At 39.1% G+C, this 15,160-nt stretch overlaps 1 protein-coding gene across 5 annotated transcripts in view; it reads left to right on the forward strand.

Moving 5' to 3' along the window:
- Positions 1-1,980: 1,980 nt before the first annotated feature.
- Positions 1,981-15,160, forward strand: part of RGS6 (regulator of G protein signaling 6) — a gene marked incomplete at both ends in the record, with an annotated part of 270,505 nt that continues 257,325 nt past the window's right edge. For 3 of the 5 annotated variants that reach the window (XM_082000784.1, XM_082000785.1, XM_082000786.1), the window contains one exon: positions 2,026-2,064. In XM_082000784.1, the coding sequence (XP_081856910.1) occupies positions 2,047-2,064 (18 nt within the window). Of the gene's footprint in view, positions 2,065-15,160 lie in introns of all 5 variants that reach the window. The other 2 variants (XM_082000782.1, XM_082000783.1) reach the window with 1 other exon arrangement.

Raw genomic sequence — 15,160 nt, forward strand, 5'->3', positions numbered from 1 at the left:
GCATTCCTCAATTAAAAGTTAATTGCAATTGTTTTCCTTTAAAGTATGCATATGTAATCTCAGATATAATGTAAGCGGTGAATGTGGTTTTTATATCCTGCAGGTGAAGGTGAAACCTGAGTGACTTGATATGCGCTTTCAACTCTGCTTTGTAATTGCCTTCAGAAAATTATGTAAACTCTACCTAGTTACTGCTCCGTTCAACTGAGTGATGATACCTAGAGCCGAATTATTCAGTGCCTTGAACTCATGTCTAAGTGCTGTGAAAATGTATGTGTAAATCACTTGAAGTGCTGTAATTTTAAAATGCTTTACCCTTCACCGTGTGTGCTGTTTAGTGTTTTTTGCATCTAATAATTTTGCTTAGAGAATTTATTCCATTTCATTTTTAGCTCATGACCTGGCACAACAGTGCAGTGCTTGAGCTTCTAGGAAGACATGAGAGTTTAATAGGAGTTAAAATAAATTTACATCTGTTGAATATAGAATAGTGTCTAAGTTGTTCTGACCATGGCCTTGAAAGGTGATACATAGGTATATTGTTTAATTTGAGGTAGGATTCTATTACTGAGTTTCAAAATTGGTATGTGCATCTACAATGCATTTATGCCCACAGTTGTGTGTGTGCATGCGTACTTTATAAAAGAAAGAAATGAAGGAATCTGGATTGATGTAGATTATTTAACCTTGATCTCTGTTATCTCTTGCTTGAAGGGGTATCTCGGCTGCTTTTGGCTCTAGTAGAGGATGCCATGTTACAGCTATAGCCTTTTCACTGCTGAGACAGAACAGAGCTGGGATATGGTCTGAGGTTGTCCGGTTCTGGCACTTGACTTGTGCTTGGGAGCTGGTAATTGGTAGCTAGAACTGTTTGGGGCTGTATTATACATTTAATTGTGTGTTATATACGTATATTATATGCCTGGGGCACTTTGTCACCTGCGGGAATGTGGAAAGCGGGTAGAAAAAGGAATAAGAAAGTATCTTCTTCCTTAAATAAGGAAGGTGAACTGTGTTTTAGGAATGAACGTGTAGATTATGCGTGTGTGAGCATACGTAGACGTTTTTGTCTCAATTTTTAATAAAATAAGTTGAGATGGGAAATTTCAATACTTCCAATGTTAAAGAAATTGAGCCTGTGAAGCTTTAAGGCCTGTGTCTGAGAGAGGCAATGTTACCTCTCAGGCTGGGAAAGGTCACCACATGGCTCCACATCAGCATTTAACCTACGATGTTACTTGTCAAACATGCTGCTGGAAGAAAAATTTAAAATATAGCATTTGACTTAGGGTTTAAAGTGTCCTCCCTGCACTGGGCCCTTATTTATTTATTTTATTTTTTAACCTAATGTTTTTGCCTCAAGCCTGGCATGACCTGGAGTAGATAAGACAAGGAGATAATACTTCTGTGCTTCTAGAAGATAGCAGCTATGCTTCCCCAGCTCCCGGCTGCCGCCCCGGGGCTGGGGAGAGCCGGAGGGGGCTCCGAGGGTCCGCAGGCCTGCCGATTCCAGTGGGGTTTCACTCTGTCCCACAGCAAGCTTTTTGTCCTCCTTGGCTTTCCTAGGAGCTTCTGAGGTACCCTCAAACAAAAAGTCTAAGCCGTTTGTGCTTTATAGCAAGGCAGGGAACTGTGCAAAGTATTAATTGGTCTTTTATTGAATGGGGGCTTATAGTAAAAGATCAGAACTGGGGCGAAATGGGTGTGTGGGGTGACCCAAACCACAGCTGTACGTGACTTGGCGGTCCTCGTGGTTGGGACGTTGTGCTTCAGACTGGTATGTTCAAAGCACTTAACTGTCTGACACCGTGTGATTAAAATCCTGCATGGGGTGAAGGCCGGACGGAGCGTAGTTCCCTCTGTACCATCCTCGTCCGTTTGCCTCGGAGGTAGTCGTGTGTCCTCGCCGTGCTCCCCTGCAGCCGGGCGTGATGCTGACTTTTGCTCCTGTCCTTGCAGTCGGAGCGACGAGAGGCAAACATGGCCCAAGCCCCTCCTGATCCAAGCAATGTGGAAACTGCTGACCCAGAGGAGAGCTCTCCAAATATGATAGTCTACAGAAAGGTAAGGATTTCGAGCTGTTCACAAAAATCTCTTACGTGGCTGGCTTGTAAAAGGATCCCATGCTCCTTTTGAAATCAAAGGTATGTTTCGGGCTGCTTGGATGCATAGCTGAAATAGCTTTCAGGAAAGTAGGTATATTTAAAACTATATCATGTGAGAGCTTGGAAGTCTTATTCTGTTCAGTGGAAGCATTTAAGCTTGCTAGTATTAAATAATTGATGACAAACTAATAACTTGAAATTTATAACTTCTTGTGAATAGTTGTGATGTGACTTCAACTAATCATTCAAGGTTACTAAGTCTAGCTAAAACAATTGTACATACCTGTCAAGTTTTATCACACTAAGCATAAAGCAGCTGGCATACAACAATCTTTTAGTCCATTTTTTTTCTATTCTCATATTGTGGTTTTTGTTGCCTAATTTACAGTTTGATTCTTTGCAGGTAGTTGTTATTACTTCCCATTGCATTGCTTAAATTAAAAAAGAGAAACCTCTCAAGTGCTAGTGAAAAATGAGTTAGGCAAAGGTAAAATAACAGCAGTGCATGATGTCAAAGAACATTCTTTGATATGATAAACACCATGCTAAGATGTTTTATTCTGAAGTACTTTGCTTTCTGTCATCTTTTATGCTACCTCCACTCTGTTGACCCATTTGCTAAGGCATTGTTTTATTCTGGGGTAGGTGTATCTGTTATTAATGAAATTGAGACTTTTTGTAATTTTAAGGAAATCATATAAATATATTTTAGCCTGCAAAATGTTTCTTAGGTAGCATGCAGAAGTGCTGTATGGTTCTGACAAAAATAAAATTTCTTGCATGGCTCAAATAAGCTAGCATTCTCTTGAGTTAAGAGCTACAAAGCTAGCTCAAATCAAGTTTTCTTGTGTAGTATGATCCTGGGTAAAATTTATATTTTCACTCATTTTTACACCTTACAAAATAGCTATAAATAAGTAAAATGTGTTGGGTGTACATGGTACTGTTTTCTGCTTGCGTGACTGCAATCTTGATGACTTTCATATGCTGAGAAAATAATTTAGGTTTCGTATAGAGCATAAGTTGTTTAAAGTGTTACTTTTTGATAACCGTAATTTTGGTTTAGTTGTTGCATATTTGGTTTGGAATCTGGAATTGTTAACATGGGAAAATTTTCTGGGTAATGTGTAGGCTTGTTTGTTTTGAATGTGTTATGAACACACTTTGGCTGCTAATTTGGAAGTAGCAGTAGTCGGTTAGTCAGATTATCTTTTTAGAACCTGTTTGCTTAGAGGTCCAATACCCCAGCAGGTTGAAGCAGATACGGGATATGAAAGAAGTTTCTGGTTGCATGTTCTAGAATTAGAACGTTAAGTCTGCGATGCTGCAGAGAATCCACTTACCTGTTCTTGAAAACTTTATGTTTTATTTGAATGTTTCTCACTTTCTATTCATCTCATGGCATTTCTACTTTAGGATTTCTCCATTTCTTTGCCTTTTAATGTTTCATTATTGTTGCTGTAGAATAAGGCTTGCAAGTTCTGGGGTATCAACAGGGAACGTACTCTCACCATTTGATTCATCTCTCCTTACTGATGTTCCTCAGATTCCTCAGTATTATCAGCCCTTCATAATACAGTCATCTGTCAAAATACACAGTTATCTTTTAGAATAGCATGCTCCCGTGCGTTTTTCAGTAATCCTGTATTCTATGTTGTCAATATTAAACTAATGCATGTCTGTCAGTTTTTTTTGTTGAGAGTTTTGTTGCTTTTATGAATGGGGTTAATATTACCTTTTCTTCAGAGTTATCGTTGGTGATTGACCTTCTGGGGTTAATATTACCTTTTCTTCAGAGTTATCGTTGGTGATTGACCTTCTGGGGTTAATATTACCTTTTCTTCAGAGTTATCGTTGGTGATTGACCTTCTAAATCTAATTTACTGTTCGATATTAGTTACATGTATTACACACCAATTATATGTTCCTTAGTGTTGAGAAATCCTATGCAAAATCTGAGACAAGGCTTTTATTCTCTTGATTATCTTCCCTCTCTCCAAATGAGTGTTTAGCTCTTCATCTCTTATTTCCTTTCAAATGGCTTGATTGCCAGTAACGAATGAGAAAAACACTGCACTGGACTCCCTGAAACACAGAACATAATCTGCCAGCACACAATTCAGGGTTGGTGTTGTGTCACAGTAAAAGAAAAGGTTTGCTTCTCACAGCAGAGATCCTGAGATGCAACTGTTGATCTACTTAAGGAAGAAGAAATAAGGGTGGGCTTCAATAATGGGACAACAGTAATTCCTACTGTGTCAACTATTTTGTTGCTTGTCATAACTGTCAGTTCTGTAGGTTTTGAGGGAAGAAAACCCTAGAAGTACAACCCCAAATTGTTCCTGTCGTCTACTGAGACTCACCGAGGTCTATTTGAAGCTCCATAAGCCAAGAGGATGGTTGTGGTAGCCTGGTTTTCTGTATAATCTCTAGGGAGAGATACACACATGTAAAGGACAAATCAGATCTTAGGTGGTGCTGAGTGTCCCTTTGGAGCAACCTCTGTTTTGTTTATGCAGAAAAGCCTAGGACAGGCTGTTCTTTTTATACTAGGTAGGTAAAACTAAGTGGGATGCATTTTGGCCATGCAGAACAAAATAAACTAATTTATTTTGACTCCAATTAGTTTGTGATATTCTCTATGGACTCCTGCAAGCAAATGGATTCTAACTGCTTCGATTGCTACAGCAGATGGTCTCAATGAGATAAGTCTTATTTTCTTTTACTTTCGGAATTAACCTTTTGGGGGCTGATATATATCAAATTGTGACTCATGTTATTTTTTTAATCCGAAATGCTCAATATTGCCCGACTGTTCTGGAAGACATCTGTGTGTGAATTAGGAAGTGCAGATGCACTCATTAGGGTAAGTAGTGTTTAGGGTGTGATTTGCCTCACCTACACTTGTTAAAATGAATTGTACCCTAAACTACATGAGCTGTATTGACTAGATGTCCCTTGACTATCACGGGTGCCTCAACACCTAGCTGTCAGGTACTCATGTCATATGGTAGACATCTATAATTAAGCAAGCTGCATCCCACGCCTAGGATTTGTGCTTCCTCCCATCTCTCGGTTTGTCTTGGTACTTAGCCCTGGGATGGTTATACGGCTATAAGTAGGTGCTGCAGTAAAGATGTGCTATCATTTCTCTTGTGTGGCATAGTGATATCCAAAGAAAAAATTTAAGGGCAGTGCAGAAAGTGCATTGCCTTTTAAGTACTGCTTTGTGAGTAAAACATAGGAACCATGTTTTCTTTAAGCGGTCTGGCCACATCTGGAGAAGAGCCTGATGTATTTTTTTGAGATTACTACTGGAAGAGTGGTACGCAGTGCTTAAAAAGACTGTTTGAAATGCGCTACCCTCCTTTTCATGGGAGCAGGTAATGTCAATACTTCTGTGCAAGTGAGTGACATCCCAGTCCTCACTTCAGTCTGTGAGCATTGTGTGGGTGCTTGCAGCATGGGAGGAAAAAAAATGCGATAAAAAGCCAGTGAGAGGAGAAAAACACACTCCAAGCAAACAGTAACAGAAAATATCAGTTGATTTTTAAATGCCTGTCACATTCCCTTGAAATCCAGCCACCCTTGATTGCCTTTCCAGCTTCCAAGTGCTGGTTACTATGTCCCAGGGGCCCTTTGGTTCATTGTTCAAATAATCCAGGTCTACAAGTTCACCTTCTGCAGACCGTATTGAAAGACAGACAGTTCACAGACACCTTCTGGCACCAGACCTCGTAGGTAACCTATTACCAAAATAATTTGTCAAATCAAGTCGTCTTACAGAAAGTATAGTGGAAATTGTCATGTTACTGACAGAAAAATCTAAATATTTAGGATTTGACTAAATAAGATCTGAAAATATCAATAAGGAAGAATTGTTTAGGAGTATCTAGGGAATATAACAAGCAGGATGAAAACCGTAGAAATGGAAATCTAGACTGGATGGCAAGGCATACTTGTTCCCGAGAGAGATCTCTTAAGATGGCAAAGAGTTCGCAAACTGTACTGTTTGTGAACAGTAGAGGTGTTTAGAGATGTGTAGAATCACTGTGACCGTGCATGCTGTGAGGGATGCCAAAGAAATGACCTGGATTATCTCATGGTATGTTTCTACCTTGGCTTAATTTTGCCAGACACATCTATATCTGCTTGCTAACATTGGCACTTAGTGAGTTAAATTTTGAATTTTTGCGGTTACTCATTGTAAATCTTTTGAACAAGCAGGAAAATCTAATTTCCAAAGGCAATTACTGTTCTAAGTAAATGTAATACAAACTTGCAGCTGCCACAGGATGCTTTCAGAAAAATCTTAAGTTTTTTGCTACCTTCAGTACTTGGCAGCATTCCCCTCTTTTTAAATGCTAGTTTAAGATCTGAATTGTAATAATTAAGAAAAAAAAAAAAGGCAGGGTGATGGGGAAGAAAAAGCAACCTTATATTAACAGCTTTTCTCAGGCAGATTCCAGGGTTCCGGTCACGGCAAGTAGCTGGAGTGTTGCTGTCAGACCTGGCCCAACATGGTGATGAGGCAGGAAATGGGAGAACAGGCAGTTGTGAAGACAGATGTACACATGCAAAAAATGTATGGACCACGAAGCAGAAAGATGGGGGAAGAGACTTGTTATATTTTATCTGAACAGCTAATCTTAATGTTGGTATTGGGAGCTAGTCAGAAGACCAAGACTACTGTTTGTTTGCTCTTAAGTTGTGCTAAGTATTACATGAAAAACTATCTTAATAGAACACTGTCTAAGCAACCAAAAAAAGACAAAACCCATACAGGTATAGTCCAGATGATGACTTTTTGCAAAGAAAGAAAAAGCTGCAGTGTGTTAAAATGAGATGGATTTCATGCGTACAACTTTCATACTTTATTAAATGAAAGCAGTCTGCATCTTTTTTTGAGGTTTCCTAACACTTTCCTGGTTTTATGCTGTTCTAGTGAGAGGCAGCGTAACCTAAAATGCATTTAAACTGTTGAATACTTTTGGCATTCTTTTTATTTGTCTCTTGAGTTACATTTTAGGATTCTGCTGCATGTAAAGGCCTTGAACCTTATTTTTGTATGTGAAGTATGAGTTTTGCTCTGTTTTGTAACTGGTTCTTTAACATAAAATTATGATGAAAATGCATGAATTGGTAACACTGCAGACCTATAGTCTTCAAATTTTACCCAAAGATTTTTCTCTACTGTCTTTAGAGATTACTTTATAGCATTTTAAGCCATCTTGCTCTTGACATTTCCTGATTTTTATTCTGTTTCCAGACTAAAAGCAGTAACCCAGGAGAAAACTAGGACTGAATCTGAGAGTACATATCAGTACTTCAGGAATTGAAACACGCAATTTTTTGATAAGTAACTCCCAAACTACCATTGTTAATGTTGTAGAATAAATTTAAACCCAATCTTGTAACCGAGAAGTGTTAACATACAGATTAGGCAATGGGGCAACTTCAACTCTGCGCTTTTGTTGCAGATTGAAAAGGAGGTTTCGGTTAATTTATCACTGCAAATACTCGGGTGCCTTGGCTGTAAACACAAGTTGACCATTTCTTGAAACTCTGCTAATTTCTTTATCCAATGGATTTACTGTGTCAACAACTTTGACTGCATAGGGTGTTGCACAGAGAGGTGGAAACACCGGCGTGGAATTTGGGCTACTTGTTAAATTGTGGCTGCAGTAAAGGCAGAGCTGAATGTTTTTTGTCTGGGAGATTCCCTCTTGGCATTTCCTGTAACAACAGGTGTAACATTCAATAATTCTCCTTTCCATGCCTCATATAGCAAAATCTTGGGGAGAGGAATCACAGTAGTGTCATTAAATTTAGTCTTACAGAAAGAGAGAGAGAGAGAGAGAGACTGTACAGTGCAGGATGAAGATGGCAATGGCTTTGTGCCGCAGATCTGTTGCGTGGGAGCAGCAAAGAAGAGAGGCCCGCATATGCTCTAGAGTCATGGTCCAGTATTGTGCAATGGCAATGAAAACACAAATATAATCCCAGAGTGTCTTGGAGAAATCTTTCCAGGGGGATGATAGGTGTCAGTAGTGTTATGCAAAGGGCCAGTGATTGGCCTCATCTAGGTCATGGTGTAGTCTTCTCTGTTGTCATCTCCTGTCTTCAGAAAACATGACCTGGTTACACAAGGATGGACTAGAAACAGTGGCTTATTTAGCTGAGCAAAACAAAATGAGGTAGGAGAGACATAATTACTCTGCAAGGATGCTCTAAGGGATAAATGTCAGGCAGGGAGAAAACCTTACTAAGTTGAGGATAGTACTGGTATGCACACAAATTTTTATAAATTGCTGATGAATAAATGCAGTCTGGGAATTAGGAGGTGGTTCCTAATTCTCAGAAAAATGGAGTTCTGGAGCAGCCACCACATGGAGTAGTGTGGCCAGGGAAGCCAGCTGGTTTTAGGACAGGTGCACCCATGTTTTTGAAGATACCTGTATGATACCATTTCTTGCAAAAGTAGAGGAGACACAATGAGCCAAGAAGTCTTTCTAGCTTTACATTTGTATCGTCTTCAGATTACCTTGAATAGGGACTGTCTAAAATACCTGCAAACACCCTTTAATAATGCAGTAGCAAACAACTTTTACTGCTGAAGTTTGACACATGTCGGTGTTCTTGAACAAAGCTAATGCCACTGACCTTGACTGTAGCTGTCAGGGGAACCTTGTGGTAAAGCTGGGGACTGTGGGTTTGATTTCCTCATCTGTTAGCTATGTATGAATGATTAATGATCTAAGCCATTAGTGTAAAACTGCAGGAAGTTATCGCTGAGAGGACTTTAGAAGCTGACTTGCATTGTTGTTTGGACACAGATGAAGCTGTCATACAAGTAGCAGGAACATGTTTTTAGAGTCAGGTGGAGGTGGCCCACCTGCAGGAAGGGCTTTTGGACACTTTGTGGTTTGTTTTTGATTCCATCATTTGTCTTGCAGCAATACTTAAGACTAAGTTGGGTTAAAGATTCAGATTAGTAGGTGGTGTGCAAAGTTACACATAGGGAAATGCAGGTAACTTAATGGTAGGTAGGTAGATCCTCAAATAACTATTTTCTTGTTTCTCTTTATAGCTCTATAAATACATATATATTTATGTACATACACACGTACTTACATGCCTTTGAAGTAATGAGGATGAACAAATAACCTTTGTTTTTCCTGGCTATATCATTTAGCCTAGTATAGGATTTACATTCTAAGAACATATATATTAAAAAAAAAATATATATGTGTATGATCTATTTTCTTATATATCCTATATGCCTTAAATCTTTTCCATTTGTCGTGAATGAGTGGTTTATATATAATATAAATAACACATGCACAGAATAATCTGTTTGCATTTTACACATATGAATCTGTCTTTCCGGTCTTGGAAAAAGGTGGCCTTAGCTCTCGTGTGTTGTACGCTCTTTGTAGTTAGAGATTTTGGTGATAAGCCTATAGCTATCTTAAATTCTTTTGGTAGTTTTCTCCATATTCAGAAGCAATTGTCTTATTTAAATTTATTTAGTTTTCTTTCCTCTCTGGCTCATCTTTTTCTGTTCCTGTTTGTAACTGAAACGAACTGGCTCTTGTACCCACGAAAGTCTAATTACGGTGATCTATTACTTATCTGTTCTCAGAGGCGGAAAAAAGATGAGCCGGGACCAATAGCTGTGACAACTTCAAAGTGTATTTTTAGCAAAGCAAAATTAGAATACAGAGATAAAAAGGGAAGGTTCAGCTAGAGGGTAAGATTATGCTATTCTGGCTGTAGCACTTAGTGCCTTGCATTTTTGGAAATGGTTCTCTCTTATTCCCCCAGCATCTTTCTCATGTCATTCTTTGTGTATTTGTTGTTGTCAGCATTTTAAGTTTTGATCTTGGAGTGTTTTCACTGTGTTTGTTGATTTACTTTTGCATGTTGTTTTGGGCAAGATGCTGAATATAAGTGTTTTCTTTCTTCCTAAAGCATTATTTTAGACATGGGCTTGTTTCATTTATTAAAAACAAAACAAAATGAAGTAGTGAGGTAGCAAAGAGCTGGCAGCCCAACTCATTCTGGGAGGCAGCTTCTGGCTATTTCAGATGCAGTCTTGAACCCTAATATTAAGATGAAAGAGAAGAGAGTTTGGATGGAATTGGATGAAATACACATGAAGCCACTTTTTTTCTTTTGTAATAGAACTTCAGCTAAACCCTTATTCTATCCTGATTATAAAATTTCGCTTCAGAGGATTATGAACTTCTTTCGTAAGGCTTTGCAATGAAGTTTGAGTGGGAGGATTCATTTCAATAAATAGAATTACATGTGCGGGACGATGAAAATATGCAAATGAAATTCTATTTAAAAACTCATGTTTTGCATCCTAAGACATTTTGAAGCACATTTTCTTTTTTTCATGAGAAGTTGTCTTACCATGTTCAAGGGGAAGCAATTACTTTTATTCTTTCTTTATTGTTGCTACTGTTGTCCTGTATCTTCTTTTTCCTTGTCCCTGCAAAGTTAAATAAACTGAAGAAAATTAAAAGTAACGGGTTAACCAGACAATGAAGTGCACAAGTCTGCTTAACAAAGAATTGTATTCTCATTCTTGCTTACATTTGATATTTTAGTTCAAAAGATACATGTTGTTAGGGGGAGAGGAAAATGAGCAAAGGTGTTAATTTAATTAATATGTCTCCCTACTTTGCTTTTCTTCAACGTTAATGGAGCTCATTAATATTACCTTGCATTGAAGTGTTTGGAAATTCTACTTTGGACCAATAATTCAGTGCCTCTGAAAGTAAAGTGATACATATTTGTGGCATATGCAAGAAGAAATGACAAAATATTATATGAGTTCTTCTAATGCTTGACTTGAGAGTAGAATGAGGGGAATAGGTAGGAAGAAGTAGGTAATCAAGGAACATGTTAATGAATTATTCAGATCTGTTTCTTGGTTGAGAGAGAAAGCAGATCAATTTTGTTCATATTTTGAGTTTGTAAAAATGGGGTTCTATGAGATTGAAGTCAAATAGAAATGGTTCTGTGGTTATGTTTTTAATCTCTAGACGGAAATGGTTTTGTGTACCAGAGTCATCTTGGAGTATAGTGTTGCAGGTGTCACTTCTGTTCTCCTCCTCCTCTATCAGCTATTTTGAGTTGTATTTTTTCCCCATTTGATGAAAGTAGGTTTAGTGGCCATTTCATGCTAAGAACTTTTCTCTCTCTCTGTTAACATTTCACATGATTTTTCCTATGTCTTGCGTTAGTTGGCAGTTTTAGCAAGGACACCTGGGACTGGAGGGCTGTGGAGGCTGTTTAACAACCTCTGTATTGGTGAGCACAGTTCTCTTCTGCTTGTTGGCATGACCATGGCTGCAGGAGCTGCTTTCGTGGTGCCCCAAACAAAGCGAATATTTCATTCACTGATGCTATAATTGGATGCTTTTCCCCATCAGTAAATCCACACAATTTTGTTAAACATGGGCTTGTAGCTACATACAAATTAGCTCATTCAATAATGTGCACAAGATGTCATATAGATGTCACAGTGTTTTGGCAGCACTGGGTTCTTGTCACTTGCACTGTTCCCCACTGGGCTCTTAATAGTAAAATAACTGGAGCTGTGTTAATTATATTTTTTCTATGCGTGGAGAATCAAACATATGATAATGGCACTACTGTTGCCAAGTCCAACTATTGGCTTGTATCTGGAAAGTTATCTGTGGAAAAACCAGTGACTAAACCCAGGGTTTTTTTTAATAACGTGAAAGCATTTCTTCTTTGGAAACAGGCAGCCAGGGTGCTTTTTTCCTTGGTCCTCTTACCAGGAAAGGGGACTTACTTAGGTAGTGATATTTTTTTTTTTTTTAAGGAAAGCATTTAAAACGTGTTGAGTTATAACAGGTTTTCCTTTCTGCATGCAAGAAAGAAACCTCTGCCTTCTTTTTCAACAATAAAAATGACATTTAAGTTGTTCATAGTGTATTCAGTATCCATGGTGCTCTCTTCCTCCCACTTAAGAGATGTCTGAGAGTTTCAGGGCGGGATAGGAGAGAACTTGACCCAAACATGCACGAAATTGTGACAGGGTAAAAGTGTTGTGGCAGTGGCCTATGCTCTGGTTCTGTCTTTGCTAAACTGTTCATTTTGTGTGTGTGTGACATTCATGGGTGATAGTGTTTGAAGGAAAAATAGAGGATTCAAGGAGTGTACCAAAAGTAGACAGAAAGGGTAAGTGAACTGGAAGGGTGCTGCGTTTTGGAGAGAGAGTTAAGACTCGAGATTGTTTTTAAAAAGAACAGTATTTGCCGACTTAGAATTGCAGGAGATACTTAGAAGTACTTAAAGTAGTTCTTCAGTAGTCTAAAAGTATCTGACTCTACTAGTGGGCTGCATGCAAGCTCTAACTGTAGTCTGTCGCTGTCATCGTTGTCTTTAATTGTATAAACTTGATTTATTTGAGGAACAGTTGGCCATGGGATGAGGCTCTGAGTCACCTCTGAGGGGCAGGCGAAGGCGCACTGAAGCTACATGCTCCTACTCCATTTTGCGGTTTCCCGATTATGTTGGTTTTTGCCCCCCGCCAAGTGTTTCCTTTGACAGTCTTGCTGTGCTCACTGTGTAGCTCTTTCAAGTTGGTGGAAATCACCTGAAGGTTGGGTGCACTGTCTCAATAGCACTGAGCTCATCTGCCAGACTGAGGGAGAGCAATGGAAGGGAGATGTGGCCCTGTGCTGGGCTGTGTACTCTGTGGTGGACACTGCTTTACTCCCCTGACTTGGATGCATTCAACTGAAGTGCTGTGAAAAAGAGTCAATGACCATATGTAAACCATTTAAATATGTCAAGTTGCAGAGAGCTTCCCAGGGTGTTCAAGGATGAGCAGCTGAGATGCTTTTTTTCTAAAAGAATTACAGGAACATGCAAGAATGGGTAAACTGGCTCCATTACTTTAATGGTTTTCTCCCTAGTGTCTTAATTTTTTGCATACTTATTACGGCAGTTGACCAGCTTTCTTTCTCTGTGGCAGCCATGCCACTCTGAGAGTATTTTGAACAGGGCAAGCAAAAACCTCAGACTGGGAAACTGGCTAAGGGAGAGAGGTTGGAATGAGAGAGATGGCGGCTGTTTTAGCTTCTAGGCTTACACCTCACAGCTGGACTTGAATCCAAAGTGTAAGAAAACAATGACAATTTGCCAGCTTTTTGTGAGTCTGGTGGAAATCACTCCATACTGGTTGATTTCTTTTTTTTTTTTTTTTTTTTTTTTTTTTTTTTTTTTGGTAGCAGACAAGACACCCCTTGCTAAAGAAATTACCCTGGAGACATTGAAGTAATATGAATTGAGGTGTCCAGAAAATATCAGTCTGTCCATCTTGGCTCTGATGGTTTTGAGTTCGGTATCCACAGGACCTGACAGTTTGATCCTGTGGGAAATTAGCAGCTTAGAAGGGAAGGCAGCAGCTTCAGCACAAGGGAACCCCTCTGGCTCCCTAGGCAGCCCCTCGCCTTGCTAGGGTTAACTCCTGAAGGGACTTCTCAGATGTTCTTCTGTTCGTCTCCCTGGTGCTCAGCAGTTTGGATAAAAACCTCAAAATCTGTGTGTGATTATCTTTCAATTTCACTTCAAGAAAATTTGAGAAGAGCTCTTGGGAAGGTCAAAACCCAGCCCTAGATTGAAGCTGGAGAGGTGCAAAAGCTCCCCTAGATTGAAGCAGTGAGGTACAGAAGGAGCCCCTTGTTGTCTGTGGTGTTCCCATCCATGAAGTCAAAGTTTCACTAAGTACTGGTTGCCTCTGATGTTAAAAAAAAAAAAAAAAACAACAAAACAAACAAAACCCAGAGAAAACCACCACCACCAACTGAACAGAATGAAGCTCATGGTGAGTATGCTCAAGTGATTGGGGATTGCTGGAAAAGGACTTTTCCACTGCCCATAGTGAGTAGCTTCTCACTGCTAAGAGCAACAAGGTGACAGTCAATGTGGCTGCTTTTACCTGGAGTACTGAAATGTTTCATCTGCTTTATGATATTCTGTCTTTGGTAACCCAGTGACCTCACTGTCTCTGTCCATATGTATTTACTAAACTTAGGTTTTGTGTGGGTTTTTTTTCCCCTCAAACATTGCTGCTTGAGATCTTAAGCATTCATTGCTAATGCTGGAATCTGATCCAAGAAAGGTCTTTTTACCTCTGTGGAATGCTTAGTGTACAAAACTTGAATTACTGCTGACAAAATGTTTACCTAATGGAAATCAGTATTATCTTTCTGGATTCCTAAAGATGAGACCTTTGAAAGAAATATCTGAAATATTTAATAAGCATTGTTGTTCATTGTTAGTTCAGTGAGTTTGCAAGCAGCTGAACAAATAGTTGAATCATTATAAAATGGCTCTATAATTCACAGAGGAACCAAGTGCTGTGAGGCGCATTTGTTTGGGGATATTGAGATGAGAATTTTTTTTATTTAAAGAAACTCTTTATGAAAACTTGTGTACAAGGTATCAGGAAGGAATTCTATTGGGTTCCTGGTGGTGTGTTTATCAAATCCAGAGATGAAGACCTAGACTAGCTCAAGCATTGCAATGCACCCACCCAACACATTGTCATGATTTAAATACTTTTGCTGCCTCATTGAGGGCAGGTATTTGAACCCAGTCCTGTGGCCACAGGTGCGTGTCGTCACAACTGGACTCCTGACTTCTGTTGGCTTTCTTTTCTTCCTCCCTTGACTTATTTACAAATACCTTTTCTGTTTTGTGGAATGAAACAGTATGTCAATAGCATTTTTTAGAAAAGCAATCTTGTTTATCATACTTACTCTGGGACCATTGCATCAGTGGTGGGCTGCAGCAGTGGTGTAGGAACTTAATTTCTGTCTTACTTACAGTGAGATGAAGGGACTGGAGAACTTGAGCATGTTTTTTTTTTAAATTCATATTCCAGTCTGATGATTTCTTGATCTTGGAAATTTTTCCAGAAACATCACAAGAAACAGATTGTCTTCTCTGTGGCTTCCTGGCTGAAAGTGGAAATGTGTAGCAAACCATTTAGGTGCATGTCCAAA

The sequence above is a fragment of the Phaethon aethereus genome (assembly GCF_964289735.1).
Source record: "Phaethon aethereus genome assembly, chromosome: 5".
Lineage (NCBI taxonomy): Eukaryota > Metazoa > Chordata > Aves > Phaethontiformes > Phaethontidae > Phaethon > Phaethon aethereus.